Genomic DNA, 21,757 nt, shown 5'->3' on the forward strand with positions numbered 1-21,757 from the left:
AAAATAATTAAATAAATCAATCTTGCTGCACAATTCCTGCCTGCTGGATCTTCTCTCCTCCTCCTCCCTACGGCTGCGGGACACGGTGATATACCGTAGGAACCAGGCCTGCGGTAATAATTCTATGCTAAATTATATTAGGTTTCATTTCAATTACCTTGACTGGTTCTTCAGCCTCCATATTTATGTATCTACTTATTTCTGAGAAAAAAATAGCTCAAACTTTTCATGTTGTGTGATTCAACCTTTCTTCATAAAGAATGCCATTTAAAATACCTGTTTCTTTAGATCCAGACAGATCACACTCACTGACTTGAGTTCAAGAGAGAACTAATCTTCTTTTAGTATGTGTCAGCAGCTCATTGCCTAAATTGATGCTTAAATTGTAATGTTTAATGTTTAATGTAGTTGCTCTCATTGCTTCAACTTGAGTCCATAGCATTGCACTTTGCAAAATCCTGAGTATCATTTCCCATTGACTTGTGTAAGGTATCAGGGCACAGGCTGGATTGCACAATCTTGAATAGAATAGAAGCTGTTGACATAAAATGGCCTTTTGTAGATGGGTCACTTCTCGTTTTTGAGTAAAATAAGCTACTTTTTCTACTCTCCAAATTTTGGCTACCACATAGTAGTCGCCTAGGTATGGTCAACCAAAGCATGTTTAAAGTTGAGTTTTTGAGGAACTGAGACTGTACCTCATTTTTCTTATTCCTGTTTTGGAAGATTAGCATTTCACAGTAGTCTCTCTGAACTGCATGTGGGAAGGTTCAGTCACACCTGGTGATGAAGGCAGATCATTTAGACATTTTTAAAACACTTCCTGAGACAGTCCAGTTTTCAAAATATAATCACCTTTTATAGACTGTTTTGAGGTTCTGTAAACCCATGTTAAGGAAAACATCAAACATTTATTGATTTTGAAAATATATAAACAGTCTGTATGAGTCAGATTCATGAAAAGTTGCCCTCTTAACTGATATTAGCTATTTGCAAAAAAATCTGTAAATTACCCCTTAGTAGTCACATGAATTTTTCTTTTTCTTTTTTTTGGTAAAATTTAAGCTTTTTCTTCTCTTTTACAGATATATCAATAAGCTCTGTTTCCCAATTCAAGAGAAGGCTGTTGTGTGCTTCTGAAGTGTAATGGATTGGAAATTTTATGTCAAAAGAAAACACTGTAATGAAAACTGGCTACAGTAGCAATTCAAGATTCAGTGTAGTGTAACACTTACAGAATCAGTCTGTTGAACCTCTGTTGAAATCAACTCTAAAAATAGAGTTTTTTTAACTCTGGTATAAACTACTCTTTTGCTACTATGATGATCAAAACTCGTCATCTTCTAGGACAAGGAAATGGTACAAATGAATTTCTACTGCCTTATCACCAGTGTCTTCTGTAAAAATGTGTGATATTCTCATTGAGGTTAAGCTCTTCACAGCATTTACAAAAGAACTACTTGCAATCCTTCTGCTTTCTGTTGAGCAAGTTTGGTGTGCAGTTAAAAAATGCTGAAGTAATGCTTGTTTCTACTAGGAATGGCAATGGCTTTTTGGTTTGAGGTTGTACAGTTCCCAGCATTTGATGGGATTCTGTGCCACGACACAGGAAATTTAAATGCTCCAAATGTACAAGAAATGCTACTGATACAATGACTGATAAGGAATGAAAAATAATATTGTATTCAATGTTTACAAGATATTATTTTGGTCTTTAGCAGTTTCTCTGCTCCTTTACTGTCACTCATTCCTGTTCTTCATTTGCTCACTTTGAGTTGGCCTGTGTGTGCACAGTAAAGCAGTGCACAGTTTGTAAATAACTTCAAGAACCCTTATAACAGTGCTTCAACTTACCATTGTGATTATGAACAAATCCTTTCACTTTAACATTTCACTTTAACTGCGATGATAACACACACTAATTTTTCAACCTAGTATATTGGACCTACTGTATGTCAAATGCAGGATTTTTGTATGTTAACAGCAGGATTATAGAAGCAATACCATGCCTTTCTAAGCAAAATATGTAGGTAAATATAATAACAAGCATCAGATTTGACAAGAAACTATAGTTTCATGTAAAATACAGTATTTAGAAAACATTTTATGTTGCAGTATGTACATAGAATTATTTAAATCATTACCTGAAAGACAATTGATAAAACAATTTCATGGATTTGGTAGGTATAATGGTGTTTGGTAAAAAAAAAAAAAATTTAAGAAGGTTCAAATCAGGTTTTTACTTCAGAAATAGTTAAATACTTCTACAAGTGAAAATAACTCACTATTTTTTGGAAAATGAACTAATTGCAACTAAAACATTATTTCAAAAAGTGCTGCCATTCTATATTACCTCCAGAATATACAGAATATATGGTTATTTGACTCCAGGCAGCTTTTCAGCCACTCTTCCTTCAGCCTGAATGGACTTTTCGTGCCCCATGTCCAAATCCCTCTGTAGAGCCTTCCCACTCTTCAACAGATCAACATTCCCACTCAGCCTGGTGTTGACTGCAAAGCTGCTGAGGGTGCACTTGGTTCCCTTGTTCAGATCATCAATAAAGATATTAAACAGAACTGTCCCCAACACTGAACTCTGGGGAACATCACTTGCGACCAGCTTCCAGCTGGATGTAACTCCATTCACCACCACTCTCTGGGCCTGACCATCCCATCATTTGACCATCACTGACCCAGCAAACACTACACCCTATCTATCAGCTTGAGTCCTTCCTGTTTTTCAGAGTCTTTCAGAGAAGACAGACCAACAAGCATTTAGTTCCCAAGGTATTCCCTAAAACATTTTTAAAAAGAATTATGCTACACTCTTGACCTTCCATTGCTTTGTCACCATGGCTGAATTAAACAGTAAGTTGCATACTACACTAGGTAATGCAGCAATTTTTTGCCTATGGAACTAACACAAGTATATCTGGTTCAGGGAATTTAAATCTACTCAATTTTTTCAGTTCGTTTCAAACAAAACTCATACTGACACTGTAATTTGATAGTTTTTCGAGATAAGCATTTGATATGTTTTAAAGACTATACTGAGTTTTTATGATATTACAAGTTTCTCTTGAAAGTATTTTTTTACTGTGTTACTTCATGTTTCCAAAGATTTCCTTTTCTGGGCATGACTTCCATTTTCTGAAGGATAACCTAATAGTTTCCTTCCGTTGTCTAAGCATGTCAGTGTTCCTCATGTTTTTTTAGACTCTCAGTACTTCAGCATTAGAATAGGGATAATAATTATGTGCTTAGGTTGCAGGGTTGTCTTGTGAAGATGCATTTATGAGGCTCCGTACTTAATTCTGAAGCAATGAAGTCTATAAAAAGATAACTATTAGAATTACTTGAAATCACAATATCTCTGAATTTCAGACAATTCCTAAGATTTAGGTTTGGGGGAAATATTTTAAATCAGTGTAATTTATTTTGTATGTAAATTAGAGACATCATCGCCTTCAGTACTACTTATAGCTTCTGTGAACCAAAATGCTCTAAATTACACATTAAGCAAATAAAAAATGTGGATGCTGGTGATGCAGTTATTACAGGTAAAACTGTTTAGTCCCTATATATTTTGTTCTCCAGTTCAAAAAACCATGTTTATCAATAAGTATTTATGAGCACTTGACATATCATTGCTACTTCTAAATATCACATTTTAAATGTGTAAAACGTTGCACAGTTTCCGTATGTCCTTTATTAAAAGCTAACAATGGCATGGGGAACTAAATACACCAGCTGATTCACTACATCTTAGCCTGGTATCCACATGCTCACCCTTGCCAATATAGTAAACATGACATATTAGGGTTCCTTATCCCTGAAGGGTGAGCTGCCTTGCATTAGTCAAAAGGCAGTATCCTACCTATGGCCAATATATTGGAGCAGATGTAGAATTGTAGCTTAATACCAGATGTAAAGAGCATATTCTTGACAACTCTACTGGTTTTGTGTCTATTTATTTACCAGTTCCATTGTCCTTGCCTAATATCCTCTTGTTCAATTTCAATCAAATTTGATTGTGTTGATGTGAAAACAGCACCTGGGTACAGCATAGAAACCATATTAATATGGGAAGGGAAAGGAAGGGAAGGGAAGGGAAGGGAAGGGAAGGGAAGGGAAGGGAAGGGAAGGGAAGGGAAGGGAAGGGAAGGGAAGGGAAGGGAAGGGAAGGGAAGGGAAGGGAAGGGAAGGGAAGGGAAGGGAAGGGAAGGGAAGGGAAGGGAAGGGAAGGGAAGGGAAGGGAAGGGAAGGGAAGGGAGAAGAGAGAGATTAAGTTATTTAAGTAAGTGAATGCAGGAGACGAAATGCACACTAAATAAGAAGAAAGACTTTATTAGTTTTACTGTCAAAAGAAAAATAATTAAAAGCTACAAAAATACATTTATAAAATGAAAAGCATTGAGAAGTGCATTGAGGTGATGCTGTGATAGCGATACCATCTGATCGTGTCATCATAATGAGGGCAAGAAGGATATTACAATAATTCAAGCATTATGATGCAATTATATCTTTGGACAAATGTTCAGTAGGGCTTTGGTGATCTGTATGTGTAAGTAAATCTTTACCTCCACTTCCTAGTCATTAACCTCCACTTCCTAGTGGAACTGCTTGCACTGAAAGGCCAGGATCTCTTCTGCCATATTCCTTCCAACACAGAGGAGGTTACAGCACCAACTGTTGCTCTGCTCCAGCACTTTGCTGGTGGAAGAGAAAAACACTGCCAGCCAAGGGGCTGGGACAGAGATCTCCTCACTACCATGCATGTATTGCCACTGTCATAGCATGGAGGACTGGAGACAAGGATAGGCAAAGGCAGAAGCAAAGGAGGACCAGGAGGTGGTAAAATGGCAACAGACCAAGTCAGGGTGTCAGCTATTCAGAGAGAGGCATAAAAATATAGATATGACAAAATAATTGATAAGTTATTCCATATTTTTAGTACTGAATTTGCATACCACTTGGAATGGCTTCCCTGCCAAAGTCTGGTATGTGTATATATTATATAAGGATTATATAATCCTTAACTTCAGGCAACAAGACAAGAATTACCTATAATATACACAACCTTTTTCATTCTATTTCTCTTGTTAATTTCCCAGAAAAGGAACTAAAAAAAAAAAAATCTTATGTTGCAAAAAGGACATCTCCAAGATCAATTCTGCGCATTCAGGCATTCTGGATAAGCACCTGCATTAACTATATTTGGATAAATACATTACAAACAGTTTAAAATAAACACACTTTTCTGGCTTAAGTTCATGTCACTTTTCTCTAAAAGAGTTAGAAATAAACATTTATTGGAATTTCTTATAAGCATTTCTTAAATAAAGGTTTGCCCCATTGTCTTAAAGTAGGGTAGAGAAATGAGAACAGTCCTGATTGAATAATCAGAATGAAACTTTAATTGGAGTTTCAAGATCCTGTGCACTGAAAAGAGCTCATCATCTCCAAAAGCTGGCAAAGTGTTCTTAGACTCACCAGTCTCTTAGTCCTACAAACCCTACAAAACTGAATAGCCACACAAAAAAGTTTTTAAACCGGCAATCTTGAGGTTCACATGTTACCACCAAGAAGCAGAATTACTTGCCTAAAGTAACAAACTTGCTGGATTTAAGGAAAATTGTAGAGGGTTTCAACATAAAATGTGCAGATGTGTACAGTTACATATTAATTCTCAAAGAAGTGTTCATTTGTTCTTAAGTTTAACAGAAACTTCAATTATTTTGGAATCTTTTGTCTTTGATTCAGAACTATTGCCTATTATACGGCAAAAGGATGAAAACATGATGGAATAAAGGTAACACGCTTCACAATCTCTCACAAAAACTCTGTGTGTTATTTTATCTGCCATGTGCAAATAATCCAGTCTGAAGCATCTGAAAACACTCAGAACTGCAAACTGAAGCAGCAAACACACATAAGTAACTGTTATGGCTCCCATTTAACATATGGAGGTAAAGAAGTTTAAGACATTTACAGAGAGCAAGGGACTACAGAACTACGTACAGCCCACCAGACTTCAGCAATTCAAGTAAGAGAACAGAAGAAAAATGAACACACTTCACCCAGAGAGGAAACTTCAAACTGAAGTTAAAAAGAGGGGTGTTTTTTTTTTTTTTTGTTTTGTTGCTGTTATTTGGTTGATTAGGTTGTATTTTGTTTGTTTGTTTGTTTGGGGGGGGGGTTGTGTGTTTCCTTATTTCCTCAGATAATTTTCCCATTTGCTTTCAAATAAAAGACTATTGCAGTGCATGTTCTACACTATAAAATCACAATTGTCATTACCTGGAATATTTTCTTGATACAGTAGGGAGTACCTGTCTTGAGAAGTTTGCAATGGTCACTCTAGTTGGTGCACATGATTAAATTTCACCCAAAATAAACAGAAAAATATTTTTCATTTGTTTTTGTTAATTATTTCTCCCATGGAAATAAGATCTTCACTGTGTGTTTTTGTCTTTTCAAAACAATAGCTTATTATTTTACAGCCCCCATTATTACATATATTTAAAACACTAGAATTCTAGTGGCCAGAGTGCTTTATTTCTGGAGCTGTATGTAGAGAGGTACCTCTCAGCCATCAAACCAGCATGTTTCAAGGAAAGTATCAAATTTCATTATGTGATCTCATTGTTTCTATTAACTCTTTTAAATGTCTGTACAAAGGCATTTGCTTCTATAAACTGAAACTCCTATATTTTCTAATTTGTCATGGTAGATTTCAAAGAACACACTACTTGGTAGATTTCATAGAACATACTATAGTAACATCACTGCAATTTCAACCTAAATAAACTGTGTATATAAAAGTATAATAACAAAAAAAACTTGTATAATTTAGAATCTTAACTGAAATATTGCAGTCTAACCATCAAAAAAATTAAAGGCAAGCAAAAATAATGGAAATAAATAATTTTTTCTTTCTTTCTAGGCAAGTGATCAAATTAAGCTTTTACTTTCAGTGTTAAAAAATCTGAGCAGCATTCAAATAAGTTCAAGTAACTTAATGGTTTGTATTCTAAAATAAAGTCCTGAGAATCATTATCAAGACATAAACCAATCAATCTGTTACTGTTTTATCTTGCAATTAAATCAACTGAGTTTGAGTTCATTTACTTTATCAGAAAGTAATCTATATTTACAAAAGAACCTTCCCACAGAGACTAGAAACATTTTGTAACTCAAGAAACAAAGTAAAAGCCAGGAGTGATTTATCTGCTCAGTTTTAACTAACTAGCAGGTGCCATTTCAGTTGCACTACAGTATTTAACTGACAGATATGACATAAGATGCTCATCTGGGCTGGCAGCAGGAACTCAGACAAGATCTACAGTGCCTGTAATGGACCAAACACTTAGGCTTAGGTACCTGAATTCTCTATCACTTTGGCAAGCTCTAAATTTGCTGCTTTATCCCACACTCCACACTTTGATCTGAAGTACTCAATCTCCCAGAGAGTATACTTGGATTCTCAATTCTCATGGATTTTATTTATTTTTTCCAGCTTTAACAAAGAAGCTGAAAATGCACAGAGGATTTCGTGGAACTCTGTGAGGTGACACATCCAATCCCTACCAGTTTCTAATCACAAAACTTGTTTGATCTACCCTTCCTTCCCCTCACCTGCTAAGCACTTGCTACACAGAATCCAGCCTAGTGCTCACTTTGCCCACAAACAGCCCAGTTACTAATTTTCCAGTATTTTACACAGAACTCTTAAAATCCAATGAACAACCATCTCTTCACAGCTCTTTAAGGTCTGAGAGTGATTTTTCCTACCTCCTCCAGCCACACGCAGAGTGTGCACACTGCCGTTCCCGCTATCCTGTACCGCCCAGGTAATCTGCAGCACGTCTCCCCTCTCGCCACTTCCTCATCTCACAGGACATTAGCTCAGAGCATCTCCTGCTTGCAAAGTATGACGACTTTGCTTCCCTAAACCATCGCAATGTACTCACAGGGTCTGGGTATCCTCCGGAAGGCTGGGAATGAAGTGGATGTCCCTGCAAGTGATTTTGTAGTCCTCCCAGTCGGAGCACTCGCAGAAGTCTGAAGGACACCTCTCTATGCCCTGGCTGCACAGCACCAGCACCAGCAGCAAGTGAAAGGCTACCGTGACGCACAGCATCTTTCGCCGTCCGCTGCCGCTCTGCCCCTCGCTTCTCCGAGGGGACGAGGAGACTCCAGAGCTGCAGGGGCAGACAACGCTGCCCCGCCGGGACAAGCTGCCGGGGAAAGGCGGCACCTATGTTGGACAACGCCGCCTCCTCCCTAAGCGGGGTCAGGAAAGATCTCAGCAAGCCCTGCGCGCCCTCGCCATAGGGCAGTGTCCCTCTCCTTGCCCCGGCCCCGCGCCCACCCCGCCGGCCATCCTTCCCCGCCGCTGCCGCCCCACAAGGACCCGGCCCCCTGCTCCTCCGCACCCCTCCCGCAGGGTCCCCCGGGGCCCGCCCCCGGCAGCGCCCGTACCCCGGCTCTCACCGCCGTGTCCCGGGACCCCGCCGCTCCCCGCGCTTCGTCCGCAGCCGGCGGATCCAGCGCAGCCTTGGGGCGCCGGGGCCGCCTGCCGCGGGCGGCCGGGACTGCGTGGGGACAGCGGGCTCTCTGCCCTACCCAGCCCAGCCCAGCCCAGCCCTGCTCTGCCGGGGCGAGACTCACGCCGGCAGCGGGACCGGCCCGTCGAGCCGTTTTCAAAGGCAGCGGCGAAACGTCGGACCCCGACCATTCCTCCTGGCATCTTTGCAGAAAGAAACAGAAGGAAAGAGGTTGAGTAAGAGCCATACTAACTCACCTATGAAAGCAGTGAAGTTAAAGCAGACCTCTACGACAAGCAAAAATTCACTGACTACAAGTTAGATATGTGCTAAACGTAAAGAAGTTAAAAAAGCACTGAAAATTTAAAATTAATGATTTTGAAAATGACAGGATGGAGCAAAAGAGGACAGAGTAGCATTTTCCACATTATCAGAAAAGATGAAATCCATTCACTGAAGAAAAAAAATGGGGGGAAAAAAATCTAACCTTGACAGAAATAAAGTGGAATTATTGTCACCTTAAGTAGGTACACAACAAGAAAAATGCCAAAATAAATGTTTGTAACCTTCAGAGGAGGAAACTTGAAAATGTATCCTATGGACAGTGTAAATTAGACTACAATATTCTTGGATAAATAGTTCCCCTCCAGCTATGTTAGAGTTATTCCAATGTTTTGAGTACAACACATCAGACACTATTTTGATATAACTCTTTAAAAGTACTTTAAGTCAGCTGACCAGTATGTGTTTCCTAAATGTAATGAATCCCTTTACTGCATCTTTTAAAGGTAAGCAAATGATACTGTGCCCATAAAGAAATATAACATAAATTCTGATCTTAAGGGCCTATGTTAAGCAGTTAGATCTTGTGTACGTGAGGGATCCCATCAGTTACACTTATTCCTGTTTAGGATGGGATATCCTTAGGGGTGTCCCAGAGAGGGGACAAGCTGAAGCACCCACAACAGTGTCCTAGACAACTTCACACTGCATTGCATGAATTCCTTTAGGAACACTGGCTGCCCTATGTCCTGTTCAGTCATGTCCTTCTGACACACTGCTCACATCTGTAACTCACTTGCAGCCCTAAGAGCCACCATCCACCACCATTTTTTGGTGTCTGTACCAACCTGACTAAATAACAACGAAGCCACAGGCAGATCACTGAATTTCAAGGCAAATGAACAAGAGAGATACACACTCCACAGAGGCACAGATGAGACAAAAGGTGTAACTCAGTCTTGCCAAGTCAGACATGGAGCTCTGTAACTGTTCACCACTTTGCTCAGTGCTAAGGGAGCAGATTCCACTATGGCATAAGCCAGACTGGCTTGCTCCAGGCTGCTACCAAGGTTTTCAAGGTTGCCATCTCTCAGCAGTGGGATCATGTTCTTTCCCAGCCAAGAGCTAACGCCACATTTCATGAAGAAGAAAGCCACAAAGCAGTACAGGTTCTGAAAGTGGAAACACACCTAATTCTGTGCTGCTGCCCCATCTGGTCCTGTGCCACCCATTGTGTCCTCTTTGGAAGCTAGATGCGCCATATCCTGTTTGGCACAGTAACTGAGAGTCAGCAAGTACAACATTACCACAGTTGTTACAATCTGCAAAACTTGTATTGCTGTCCAACACACTCAGAGTAATATTGCCTGGCATTCATGAGGCATAGCCTGTCTTCCTGTTTTAGGAACCATAGACAAGATAAAAATTCTCATCCACCTATTATATCAGTTGTGGGACACAATTGTATTATTTCATAATACTTTGAAGTCTTACTGATCTCTGAGGGCAAATCACAAGAATGGGGTAGCAGTGCAAGCTCAGGGTTCCTTACTGTGTGCTCCATTCAATGCCACTGATCTTTCCCAGATCTGGAAACATCACCTCAGTGCCCACCTGTACTGCAGGGAGGCTTTTGCCAGGATCTGTGGGACTTGCCTTCTTTTTTCTTCTCATGCTGTTGTGGTTTCCATGGCCATAATTTTTAAAAATCAAATGCAAATATATCAGAGACCAAACAAACATAAAAGTTTAGTGGAGTTAGGCTTGCCTTGGATCCTCTATCCAACGGGAATAATCAGCCACTTAATGAACTTCACTTAATGTGTTACATGTTACAAAAAATCATGCAGCGCTGTACCTGCCTATAGGGTTTTCCAGGATATCAACATTCTCATCTGGTTTTCTGCTTCTTACTGCCAAAGTAACAGCTTGTCCCAGGGACACTGTATACCATATTAGAAATAAGAAATGAAAATCTCTGCTCCTTTTGGCTTTGGCAAAGAAATATGGGTTGACACAGGCTGACACAAAGCATACAAAACCATATAGCAAAACAAATGCATCATCAAAGGAATTTCTGTTGTCTTTTGGACCTATCTCTTAGCTGTCATGAGCCCATTCTACACCTGATTTCCAGGTGTGGTGGGTACAAGTTATAGTTGTTTCATCCAGCAAACAATATTGCCTGGCACTGTCCAGAGGCAATTTGTCAGCTTCAAGCAGCATAAAATTCTCTTCCAGCTTAATCTCTGTTTTCTCACAACCAATTTTGATGACTTAGTATGACTCTGAGCATAACAGAGGAGTTCCTACTTCTCACAACATGACCTCATTTGCCAGAAAAGACCAGAGATGGGAGACACATCTCTAATTACAGTACTGCTGGAGTGATTTGTTACAATATCTTGTGTGTACTCTCTGGCAGCCCGCCCCTTTCCCACTTTTATTCCAACTTCAGAGTTACTTTTTATGTATCACTGTGCATGGACAAAATAAAGGAGAAATAGTTTTACTGGTGGGAAGATAAGTAGTCCCAAGATTTGTGTCATTCACATCATAAACCAAATCCTACTCACTCATCTGGCATACTTACCTTTACTAATAGGGTAACCTGCATTAACTACTCCATCATAATTGTGTTTCAGACTCTTAAATAAGAAGAAGGGTAATTTGCTTCATTGCTCTTTCACTGAGAGCAAAGTATTTTGAATTATCTTTCATTTATAGGGAAAAAGAGCATGCACATACATACTGGCATCAGAAGCTTTGGCATGCCAATGCCTCTGTGGCAGTGGTGATAGTCCAGAAAGAATTAATGGAAGGAAAAGTATCCTCCCAGCTATTTCTAAGGGATCAAAAATGGAAACTGTGAAAGATTGTATACCAAAGAAATGGCAAGGCTGACACAAAGATGTTTGGAACAGATTCTAAAATAAATAAGAACTGCTTAATATATGGTTTCTGGGCTTGAACGATAAATGAGAGAAGCAAGGGACTCCTGTTGCTGAAGGCCTGATAGTCTTGAAGGAAACAGGACAGAACATTTAACTTCAGCCTGGGAACAGCTCCAGGTCTGGATGCACCTCCTTCTGTGCTTCAAGACTTGGCTTGCACATTCTGAACCGGGAACATCAACAGAGTTCAGAGAGAAAAATGACTGTTGCTAACCACACGGTGTTTCCATGGGCACTGGCTTCGCTCGGAAGAGCAAGATGATGTTTGCATTGTAGTTTCTAGCATGTTTAAGGAATTTGCTGGTTACAAGTCTGCAATCACCATTCAGTTGTTTCCCTCTGTCAGGGCTCTGTCCTGGCCAACCTGCCCACCCCAGCACCATGTACCCTCTGTGACAGCTCTGGGTCAGCTCAGGACTGAGATATTTAAACACTGAATTCATTCCCAGCCAGATTGTGCAGCCCTGTCTTGCTGACTCATTTTCCTGCATTTCCTGGGGACCGATGTGAAAGGTAGCATTGTCTCTGGTCTTCTCTCCAGTCCTGTCTCCTTGATAGACCTTGGACCTACACTGTAGTCTTGTCTCCAGGTGTCTCTTGCTCCTCCTATCTGGATCCTGGATCTGTTTTCATTCCTTGCCTTGCTGTGACTGTCAATATCACCAACCCAGTCCTGCTGAGATGCTGCAGGACTGTGTCACTCTCTGTGCTGTGGCCACACCTGGCTCACAGCCTGCAGTCCTTCCCTAGAGCAGCCTGTCAGAGCTGAGAGCACTGATGGACCTGACTCCCCCTGGCCTCCACTAGGACCTTCCCCCAGCCTGCACAAAGCCCAGGACCGTGTCAGCCTCCAGGGCTATCAGTCCCTGCCCCAGCACCCCCACACTGGGGCTGGTCTCCAACTGTCCTGCCTGGCCATGGCTGCCACCTTGGCCCTGCCTTAGCCTGTCCCAATTCCCTCAGGAGGTGACAGTACCTGGGGCTGTGGCTGCCCCAAAAGCCACCAGCTGCCCAGACCCTGGCAGGACTGGTGGGATAGAATTGGCTGCCAGGCCCTGTCTGCTGCTCTAGGAGGATACCCTGTGGCTCCTGGTGCCTGGCCCTGAGGGAGCTGCTGGCCTTGCATTGCCATGCTCTGTCTTCTTCTAGACAGTTCCTGGTCCTTCTGTTCAACTTTTTCAAGAATAGGCCCAGTGATGGGGCACTAAGAGTCTAAGTCTACAGATAACCCCAGGCTAGGGAGGTCTCTGAACTCTAGATCAGAATGTAAATTCCGAATAGAAAAACACAGGTAGCAATGCAATAAGATGAAATAAGATACACCCTGCATGGCAGAAATATGGGAATATGCTGCAATTATTCCAGTTTACTTCGCATTTATAGAGTTGTCTGGAATACTTTATCATCAAGAAGTAGACAAACAGGATTCTTCACAGGATAGTAAGGAAAATGGGAGGTTTAGAAACATGACCTGTATTGAAGGAATGATAGAACACAGTTGCTTAGCTTAGTCAAGACTGGAAGCGTTTTAAGCTGTAAAAAAGAACAATAATCAATAGTTCTGACCATATCAGTTTTGAAAAACGATGGCATCTAGCAGCTTAGAGTGACTGGCAACTTTTCAACCCTGTAGACTATTAATAAATGTTCCTCTTTTATACACTAAAACCAGTTAATGTATTAAAAGTATCACCAACCAGTGTACATCCACAATTATAAATATAATCCTAAGAACAGACATGCAAAATCCTGTATGCCCTGAGGCTAGAGAAATTAAGCAATTTTTATAAATTAAATTGTCCTCTTCTCTGATTCAAACAAACAAATAGGAAAGGAAATCACTTTAAAATCACAGTATGTTGCAGATCATTTTTTCTGGTGCTTTTTCTACGATCCCCGCATGTCCCTATTAATTTAAACACAGCAAAAATTGACAAGCATATTTTTCCACTTTTACAGGCACTCCCTCTAGTGACAGCCATGGTTTCTCACTTAGTACATATCATCTCAAGCACTGCAAGGCTCCAAATTCCATTGTTTTTGTGGTGCTTTCTGAAAAAAATAACATTATTATCATCTGCCAGATCTGATGTGGTTTGTCAGTTATCCTTGCACTGCTTATGTGGTTTATACACTAATCAGATAAACCACAATGGGTTCTAACAAAGAAGCAATTAGGTCTAATTGGTGTTCCATATAGATCACCAGATATCAACAGCCACATCTTGGAATATCTGCATGAGGAAATATTTAAACCGGGAAAATAAATCAGTAAAGAGTCGATTAAAAGACTTGGTGGGGTTTTTTTCTGACTAACCAACATGTTTTGCCATACTAGACACTTGGAAGATACACCAATTCCTACCTGTTTCTATTTCAGTATCGCAAATAATTTCTGGCCTGTCAGAACAAAATGCATTAGACACACTGCTTTGACACAGCATCAAGTGTTTGAACAGCCATATGAAATATTTTTTTCTAGGTTCTTGACAATTCATGTCCATATTAAAAAAATTGTCTTCTATTTCATGGTAGTTTTTGAGTTTTATGGCTACGGGACATTGAGGAATTCTTGTGCTTTTCCTTTTGCTTTGTTTCATGAAAAAGCCATGAAAAGCTTTTCTCTCTTCAAGGCCAGTCAGGGTAGCAGTGTGTAATATTTGGTCGTTTTTACTGCACATAAGGGTAATGGACACAACAGGGAGACGCGTGGCTTAAGGAAACAAGGAAAAGTCAACAAACAGGAAGGGAGATGCCTCCTTATAAGAACAGTTGCTCTCCGTAGCTCACACGCCTTTTTCCAGCGTGCCAGCCGTCTGCTCGGAAGCGGAACAGACTCGTCTGCTTTACCAGGGCAACAGCTTTTGTTTCTGCTCTTCGCAGTCGTTCAGCTGACATGTTTGTAAACACCAATGTGTATTTTGTAAAAATTTAGCGTTTCACAAAACAACTTCATCATAAACACCAGGGCTCTTGCGGAACCGCCCGCCGGGGCCCCCCGTAGGCCCAGCGGTCTCCCGGCAAGGCGGGCCCTGCCCGTCCCTCTCCGCGCTGCCGCCGCGCTGCTACCGCAAAGCCTCTCGGGAGTTGAAGTCCCGCACGCTGCCTTTCCTATGGCGGGCTCGCCGCTTATGGACTCCATGTCCCATGTAGCGCTGCGGGGGCCCGGCGCCCGGCCCGCGGCCCCGGCAGCTGGCGGCAGGGCGGCTAGTTCAAGTTGCCATAGCGGCGAGGTGAGGCGGGCGGAAGGTGCCCGGGTACGGGGCGGCCTCGCCTCGGAGCGCTGTGCGGTGAGGGCTGGGGGTGCGGGAAGGGAGAGCCGGGGCCGCGGCCAGGGCGGTGTGCGGGAGGCGGTTGTCCCGCTTCGGAGCACCGCGGGAGGGCGGGCGCGGATGGGAGCGGCGGCGGGAGGCGCGGGGCGCGGCGGCCGCGGGGTGCCTCGGGACAGTGCGGAGGCCCGGCCGGCGGCGCGCCCGGCGCCGTTTCGGCTTCCACGGTCCTGTCTGGGCCAAAGAACCAGGAGACTCTCAGAGCTGGGGTCGGCTGTTAGTGAAGTTCCCTGCGTGCCCGGCGGGAGGAGGGTTTGCAGAGGGCATTGTGTACGAACAGTGTGGAGGGTTCGTTTTCTGTGTCGTGCTGCCGAAGAGTGCAGGGAGCACGGTGTGCAAAATTGACAGTAAAATGTGGTACTGATCCCTGAAGGCACGATGATGAAATGTCACCATACAGGATCACCTTCCTGGCTTTTTCCGGGCTCAAATACAAGCACTGAAGGAAAGGGCCTTTCAGGTGTCATTTTGTTCCTTTCTGGAATGGCTATAATTTTTTTTTTTTTTTTGGTCGTGCTCTGTCTTAGTTGTAAGGCTTCAACCATACCTTTAACACTAAGTTAGTTACCTAGTGATAGATGAGTCTGTGTGGAGCTGAACAAATAAAACACTTGAGGAATAATCAGGTTGTGTACACTGACTTTATCTTTTTTTTACTTGAGCTGGAGAACTTGACGTTTAGATTGTCGGCTCTACTTCTTACCTTGCAGATCTCTTAACAAGAGAGTCCTCAGTGAAGCTGAAATGCTCTGTTTTCTACAGGAAAGAAAAATACTGAGTATTGATGCTTTTTATCAGTTCAACAAAGGTTATGATCTGTTTGGGTAGCACTAAAAACCAGTAAGAGCTGAATGATTCTCATTGTCAAGTATGTAATATGATCATGTGCTGAAATTAGTGTAGCTTTTTGGGAAAAGTAATAAGCTTTATTTTTTGTTTCAATTGATGGGCAAATGTGCATACGGAACATTTCTACAAATTTCTACTTTATGATTTTTATTTTTTTTAACCTAAAGTGAAACTTGCACAGTTCCTTTAAAAATGAGGATGTCGCTTTATATGAAACAACTTCTTTACCTTAAAAGTACTTATGGTTCCTTTTAGGTTGCTCATGAGAACAGAGAGGAATGCTTAACCATAAATTGTAAGTTTTCTTCAGACAAAATGTTCTCCTTATCGACTGCTTTCTTTTGCGTCTACCTTGATTACTGACCTTTCTTTTGTGCTTTGCCTAATAAATATTTTAATGAGCCTATTTTTGGACAGCTGAAAATAAACCCATTAATCTTTCCTGCTGTAAATCTTTATTTCCCTTTTTTTTCCCAGTGTTTGCTTTTCAATAGTTGGGGCTCTTATGGTTGGGTCTGCTTGTTTTTTGGGTTTTGTTGATTTTTTTTTTCCAAATTACAGTAAAAACCAATATTATTCCATGTTATTATTTCTACCAGTGTTTTATTTATTTTGCTTTTCTTTGTCTTTGAAAATATCCCATATTTCCTGTTTCACAGTGCTTTTTCAGTCTCATTAAGACTTCATTGCAGCTGACTAGAGTGAGGCACTGGAATAATGAATTCTGATACTATTAGTAAAAATGTGCTTTAGTGAGGTGAGATAAGAAGAGGAAAGATGAGATAAATTCACCAGTTCAGAAAATATAAGGAATACTGATGTACTTGAGCACAGACTGAGCACATTGATTTGCTCTCCTTTCCTATTGGATAGGTTTCTATCCAAGTCTGGGGGACACAAATTTGCAACCTTTTAAAAATTAAATACAAGGATCTGGAAAAATATCAAATTGCCTACATATAAAATACAATGTAAGATTTGAATCCATCCATGGTTCCTTTTTGAAATTTCAGCTCTTGGAGCTAGAAGAATGATATCTTTACTGTGACTTTATTTTTGTTGACTACAGGGTGTTCAAGAGTTTGCCAGTCTCTCTTCGTCAAGTCATTCCATGACCTTAAGGCAATCAGCTGCAGTGTGTAATAATTTAAGAAAAAAATTTGATCTAATCTACGTTTTGAGAGTTATTTTAATCTATTACTGTGTAACTTTACTATACTAGGCATAGCTGTCTGTAGTTTTTAATAATTTCCCCTGTCTGATGATTGTTGACCTATTTTCCCTCTCTCTTGCCATCCTTGAGACTTAGCAATCTCCATTCTGAATACAGCTTAGTGAGTAGTGGGAGGTAGAGGAGAATGGTTTTGCAGAACAGGATGATTGATAAAGCATTGATGTCTCCACTGTATGTTTTGGGGGGAGAATTTGCTTTGGGCCATGATTGTATGAGTACTGAACATTTGGAAGCAATGAGAGTGCCTATTTTGATTTAATTTGCTTCTAAGAGCAAGATGCCTCCTGCATCTTGACGCTGCTTCATAGTGTGAACAAAGGTAATAATTGAGGATTGGCTGGAAGATCTGCTTCAAAAGTACATCCTGCTGACCCAGACTAGAAAGGCTAATGTAAATGTAATCTGAGTCTGTGAAGTTGCTTTGGGAATATTGTGCAAGACTGTTCAGTTGCACTCAGGAATTAACATAAGTAATTTTTCTGGTCTTCCTGCCTAGGCTTCAAGATACTGATGGCAGATTCATCCAGTGATTCAGACAACTTTCTTACGGGTCGGATGGGAAGGCGGCCTTTGAGAGCATCCCACAACAGAGCTCAGATTTATGGTGCTGAAGAAGTTACAGAGAAGATCCATACTTTAGCAAGCACTTTGCAGGTTGTTTACAAAATATGGTTTTAAAGAATTTATAGAGCCTGCATTTCTGTAACACAGGGTCAAATTTTCATTTCTAAAGTTGTGGAGTATACTGTACAGATGGGAAATACTGCTTTCTGTGCAAACCAAAAAGGGTTTTGGGAAATTGATCATACTGCTTTTGAACTGAAAGTGTGTGGCTTGTTAGACTTTTATACAGCTGTTATTTCAGACAGTAGTAGAATGTTGTTAGAAACAGCCACGTGTTGGGGAATACTATTTATAAAGTTAGGAAACTGAATAGGGCCAAATCAACTTGCTTAGTTTCTCACAAGAGGCATTAAATTTTCTAGGAGAAAGTTTCAGCCTTGTCTTGGTTGTCTTTGTACTGTGTAAATTTCCAGATTTCTGATGAATATGTAGGCAGTCAATTCCTTCAGGATAGAGCTTACATTTAAAATATTTTCTAGATGTGAAAAAGCATGGAGAGAAGCATTGTTTCTAAACTTGTAAGATTCACATACCTGAGCAAGAAAAAGTGTTCATCTCATTCCTTCTTCTTCAGTGGAAGGTGCAGAGGGAATATCTGACTTTTTTTTGCAAGTGGGAGGAGACATTTAGCTATCCTGACACTATTAATGCTTGAGAATTTGTTCCCATTCTTCTCTAGCTGACAGTTCTGAATACCTAGAGTGGGTGGGTGTATGTTTTATTATTTATTGTTTGGCCAGAAGTATTTTTTTTTCCTTTTAAAATATGAGAAAAATCAATATAGAATGGTAAATTTAAACTTCAAAGCTTCTTACCTCGAAAATAAACATCAATCTGGTAAAAAAGATAATAAGTTAGTAAGAATACAGTCTGACTGTTTTTTAAAAGGGATTCTTTGGTATTCTCCTGATTCTGTCTTAACATCTTTCTAGCTGCTGTTCTGAAATTCTGATTTTAAGCTAACTGCTTTTTGTGGACTGCTTTTCAGCAGATCTCCTGTCTGATCCAATTGCTCATCTGGTCAGAGAATGCTCACGCAGTGACCTTACCTAGTGTGTTCTTCAAAAACTTGTTATTTCTCAGATCACTATTCTGTTCTACAAGCAGATAATGTTAAGATCTTTGGCTTAAAAAGGTTTTTTTACAGAATGGCTGAAACTTGAAAAAACTTTTTATTTGAAACTGAGGACTTACTGTTGTACTGAAATGATAGCATTTGGTTTTGTTTTTTCCTTTTTCTTTATTTTCCTTCCTTTAGCCCTGCTGTACCACTTCAGATTCTGATTACTTGAATAGGATTTTGAATGTGTAGACCCTTTAGAAAGCACTTATGTTTTCAATTTAATCTTAGAAATCAAGAAGGATAAAGACAACAGTAATGTTTGGTTAGAGGAGATTTCTGTTTTCACTTTTTTTTTCTAAAACTTTTTTATTTAAGGATACCAACAGAAATCTAAGACATGTTGACCATTTGCTAGGACAATACAGAGAATACAACAAGGAACAAACCAAAGCAATAACAACTGTGAGCAACTTTCAGTTTATCTTAACTTCTTAGGTCTTTTCCATTAGTAGAATTCATAGCTGAAAACTTGATATTAATGGACAGAATATATAAGGAGTTAAGTAGCTGTAAACAGAAACTTCTCATATTTATTTGAGCAATCTAAATCATAGTATAGTAATGTGTTATATAATGAAACCATGACAGGTTTTGTAGGCTTCATTACTTTTCTGGTTTATAAGCACCCAGTAGATTATGTTATGGTGCTATGCCAAGTACAATATGTGTAGCTGAAATAGATTATTAGGGAATATGTTTATTTTGCATGAATAAGTGATAAGATAAAAGCTGAATTATAGCAGGGAATGGGATTGGGATCATACTGATGCAGCTTTTTTCCTGTCATTCTACAACAGTTTCTGGATCTGTTGACCAGCTTGCTCTAAACTACAGAAAGGGTGAAAATTCTAAAATGAGTCTTCTACAAGTTTGAAAACAGGTGTCTTAGAGAAAGCAAAACAAGTTAGTGCTGCTAGGGCAAGAGAGGTTTACAATTTGGTTACAAACAAGCTGCCGCAGGTGCTGCCTTGGAACATTTTACATAGGAATATTTTACATGTGAAGATAGAGAGAGTGAAGAAGCAAATGCGTAGAAAAGAAAGCTTGTTTTCTTCAGAGAAAGAGATCCAACACAGTGTATAATTCTGCAGGAGTAAAGCATCAATTTAACCATTGTTTACAAGCTTCTCTTAGAAAAAGGAGAACCTTTAGAAATTGATGTTTTGTGGATTGTAAAATAAAGGTGTGACAAACCAAGTGGCTAAGAACCAAAGTTAGCAAATGCAGTTGTAGAAAATGAGATGCAAGTTTGAAAAATGAAGAACTAATATTTGAATATAGCTAGTTCTGTACTCTTAAATTGGGAATGTCTTCCTTTTCCTGGAAATGAAACTTCTGAAAATAGGGGTTTCTGTAAAGCTGCTTAGGGAAATTTGATAGCCATATGTAAAACTGATTCCAGGTAGGGCTGGTAGAAAAATTCTAGTAAAAACTAATTTCTTTGAAGTTATTTTCTGCATTTTGCAGGACTGTTAATGAGCATTGCTGGCAAATAGGTCTTATTTTGGTTGTAGGACACAAACTTTTGAGTTTTCATGGTGATGCACCATGTGGTGCACCACTGTTTTAAGAAACTTTATATTTTAAGCTGCCAATGTTGGAAGCATGTTTTGCTATAATTACAGGAATGTGATATATGAGATATTGAAGAAAAGCTGTTATTAATTCTTAGCTGTACTTGGCTTAAAAATAGTTTTTATTCTCTTAATGACTTTTAAATAAATAATATTTTCCATGCTTTTTAAAAAATAAGTCTGTGTTCATACTTCAATAAATTATAACTTTTCTGCAGTTAAAAGAAACACTGGAACAATCTATAGGTCAATTAAGGAGCCAGCGACTAATGCGAAACTCTGGGATGAGAAGTGCATCTCTCTCAAGCTTATATCCCAGTGACCTGGATGGAGAAGGAACATCAGGTAAAATACTTAAAGGGCTTGAGTATGCTTAAATTATGTCATATTGCTGTGTTATGCAAAGAGGAAATTAAGAAAAATGTGTAGAAATAGTGGCATGGAAACTCATCATTGATTACATGAAAGAAATTCAGTTCAAAAATTTGGGAGACCTGCATTAAGTTATGCAGTTGTTTATGTGGTAAATTTTTCCAGCTTTCTGTTACGTAGTATTTTCTGCTGATATCCCAAGAGATCTAAATGAAATGTTGATTCTTTCAGCTGAGAAAATAAATTTTCCACTGCATGAGTTGTAGGTACATACAAGTTAAAGCTAAATCCAAAAGATATTGCAGCTTCTGAAGCTTGCTTCACAGCAAAAAGGGAATTTAAATTTTAAATGCATGAGATTGTGGATGTTTGGAAACAGTGTAAAAGAAAAAAACAGAAGTAATTTATGACCCACAGAAGAGTAGGTTTTTTTCCTTGTATGTCTCAGAAAATTCATTGTATTTTAGGAAAAGGTATGTTTGGGAGGAGTATTCCTTCCAGAGCTGGTACTTAATATATTCTAGTAGAAAGCTCTAAAAATTTCATTCCTATGTCAAAGCTGTGAAATATAATAGTTTGAAGCTCCAATGGGTTTATGTGGAGGAAAAAGTGGTTGGTTGGGCAAATAAAATTTGAGGAAAAACTACTCACTCCTTGGAGAAACAATTCTACTTTCTGGAATACTTGTATGTCATGAGTAAGAAATGTTTAAATTGAAGAAGAGAAGAGCTAAAAGAATCACATGGATGTTATGTAATTTAGTAGTTGTTTTGTCTGTAACGTGACCTGGAAGGACATTGTCAGGATGAAATATGCATTTGTCATGAAGCAAAATGAAAAATTTCCCATACAAAATTTTGTCTTCCT

At 39.8% G+C, this 21,757-nt stretch overlaps 2 protein-coding genes across 3 annotated transcripts in view; one reads left to right on the forward strand and one right to left on the reverse strand.

Moving 5' to 3' along the window:
- TSHR (thyroid stimulating hormone receptor) overlaps positions 1-8,546 on the reverse strand; it is a 61,623-nt gene extending 53,077 nt beyond the window's left edge. Inside the window, exons 1-2 of one of the 2 annotated variants that reach the window (XM_039553227.1) lie at positions 8,497-8,546; positions 7,974-8,240 (exon numbers count right to left, since the gene is read on the reverse strand). In XM_039553227.1, the coding sequence (XP_039409161.1) occupies positions 7,974-8,143 (170 nt within the window). In that variant the 5' untranslated portion in view covers positions 8,144-8,240; positions 8,497-8,546. Of the gene's footprint in view, positions 1-7,973; positions 8,342-8,496 lie in introns of those variants that run through there. The other variant, XM_010393679.4, reaches the window with a different exon arrangement.
- A 6,447-nt stretch (positions 8,547-14,993) lies between these two features.
- CEP128 (centrosomal protein 128) overlaps positions 14,994-21,757 on the forward strand; it is a 115,581-nt gene continuing 108,817 nt past the window's right edge. Inside the window, exons 1-5 of the mRNA XM_039552733.1 lie at positions 14,994-15,075; positions 16,219-16,258; positions 17,694-17,851; positions 19,260-19,346; positions 20,737-20,863. Of these exons, the coding sequence (XP_039408667.1) occupies positions 17,708-17,851; positions 19,260-19,346; positions 20,737-20,863 (358 nt within the window). The 5' untranslated portion in view covers positions 14,994-15,075; positions 16,219-16,258; positions 17,694-17,707. The remainder of the gene's footprint in view (positions 15,076-16,218; positions 16,259-17,693; positions 17,852-19,259; positions 19,347-20,736; positions 20,864-21,757) is intronic.

This window comes from Corvus cornix, chromosome 5 (assembly GCF_000738735.6).
Source record: "Corvus cornix cornix isolate S_Up_H32 chromosome 5, ASM73873v5, whole genome shotgun sequence".
NCBI classification, from domain to species: Eukaryota; Metazoa; Chordata; class Aves; order Passeriformes; family Corvidae; genus Corvus; species Corvus cornix.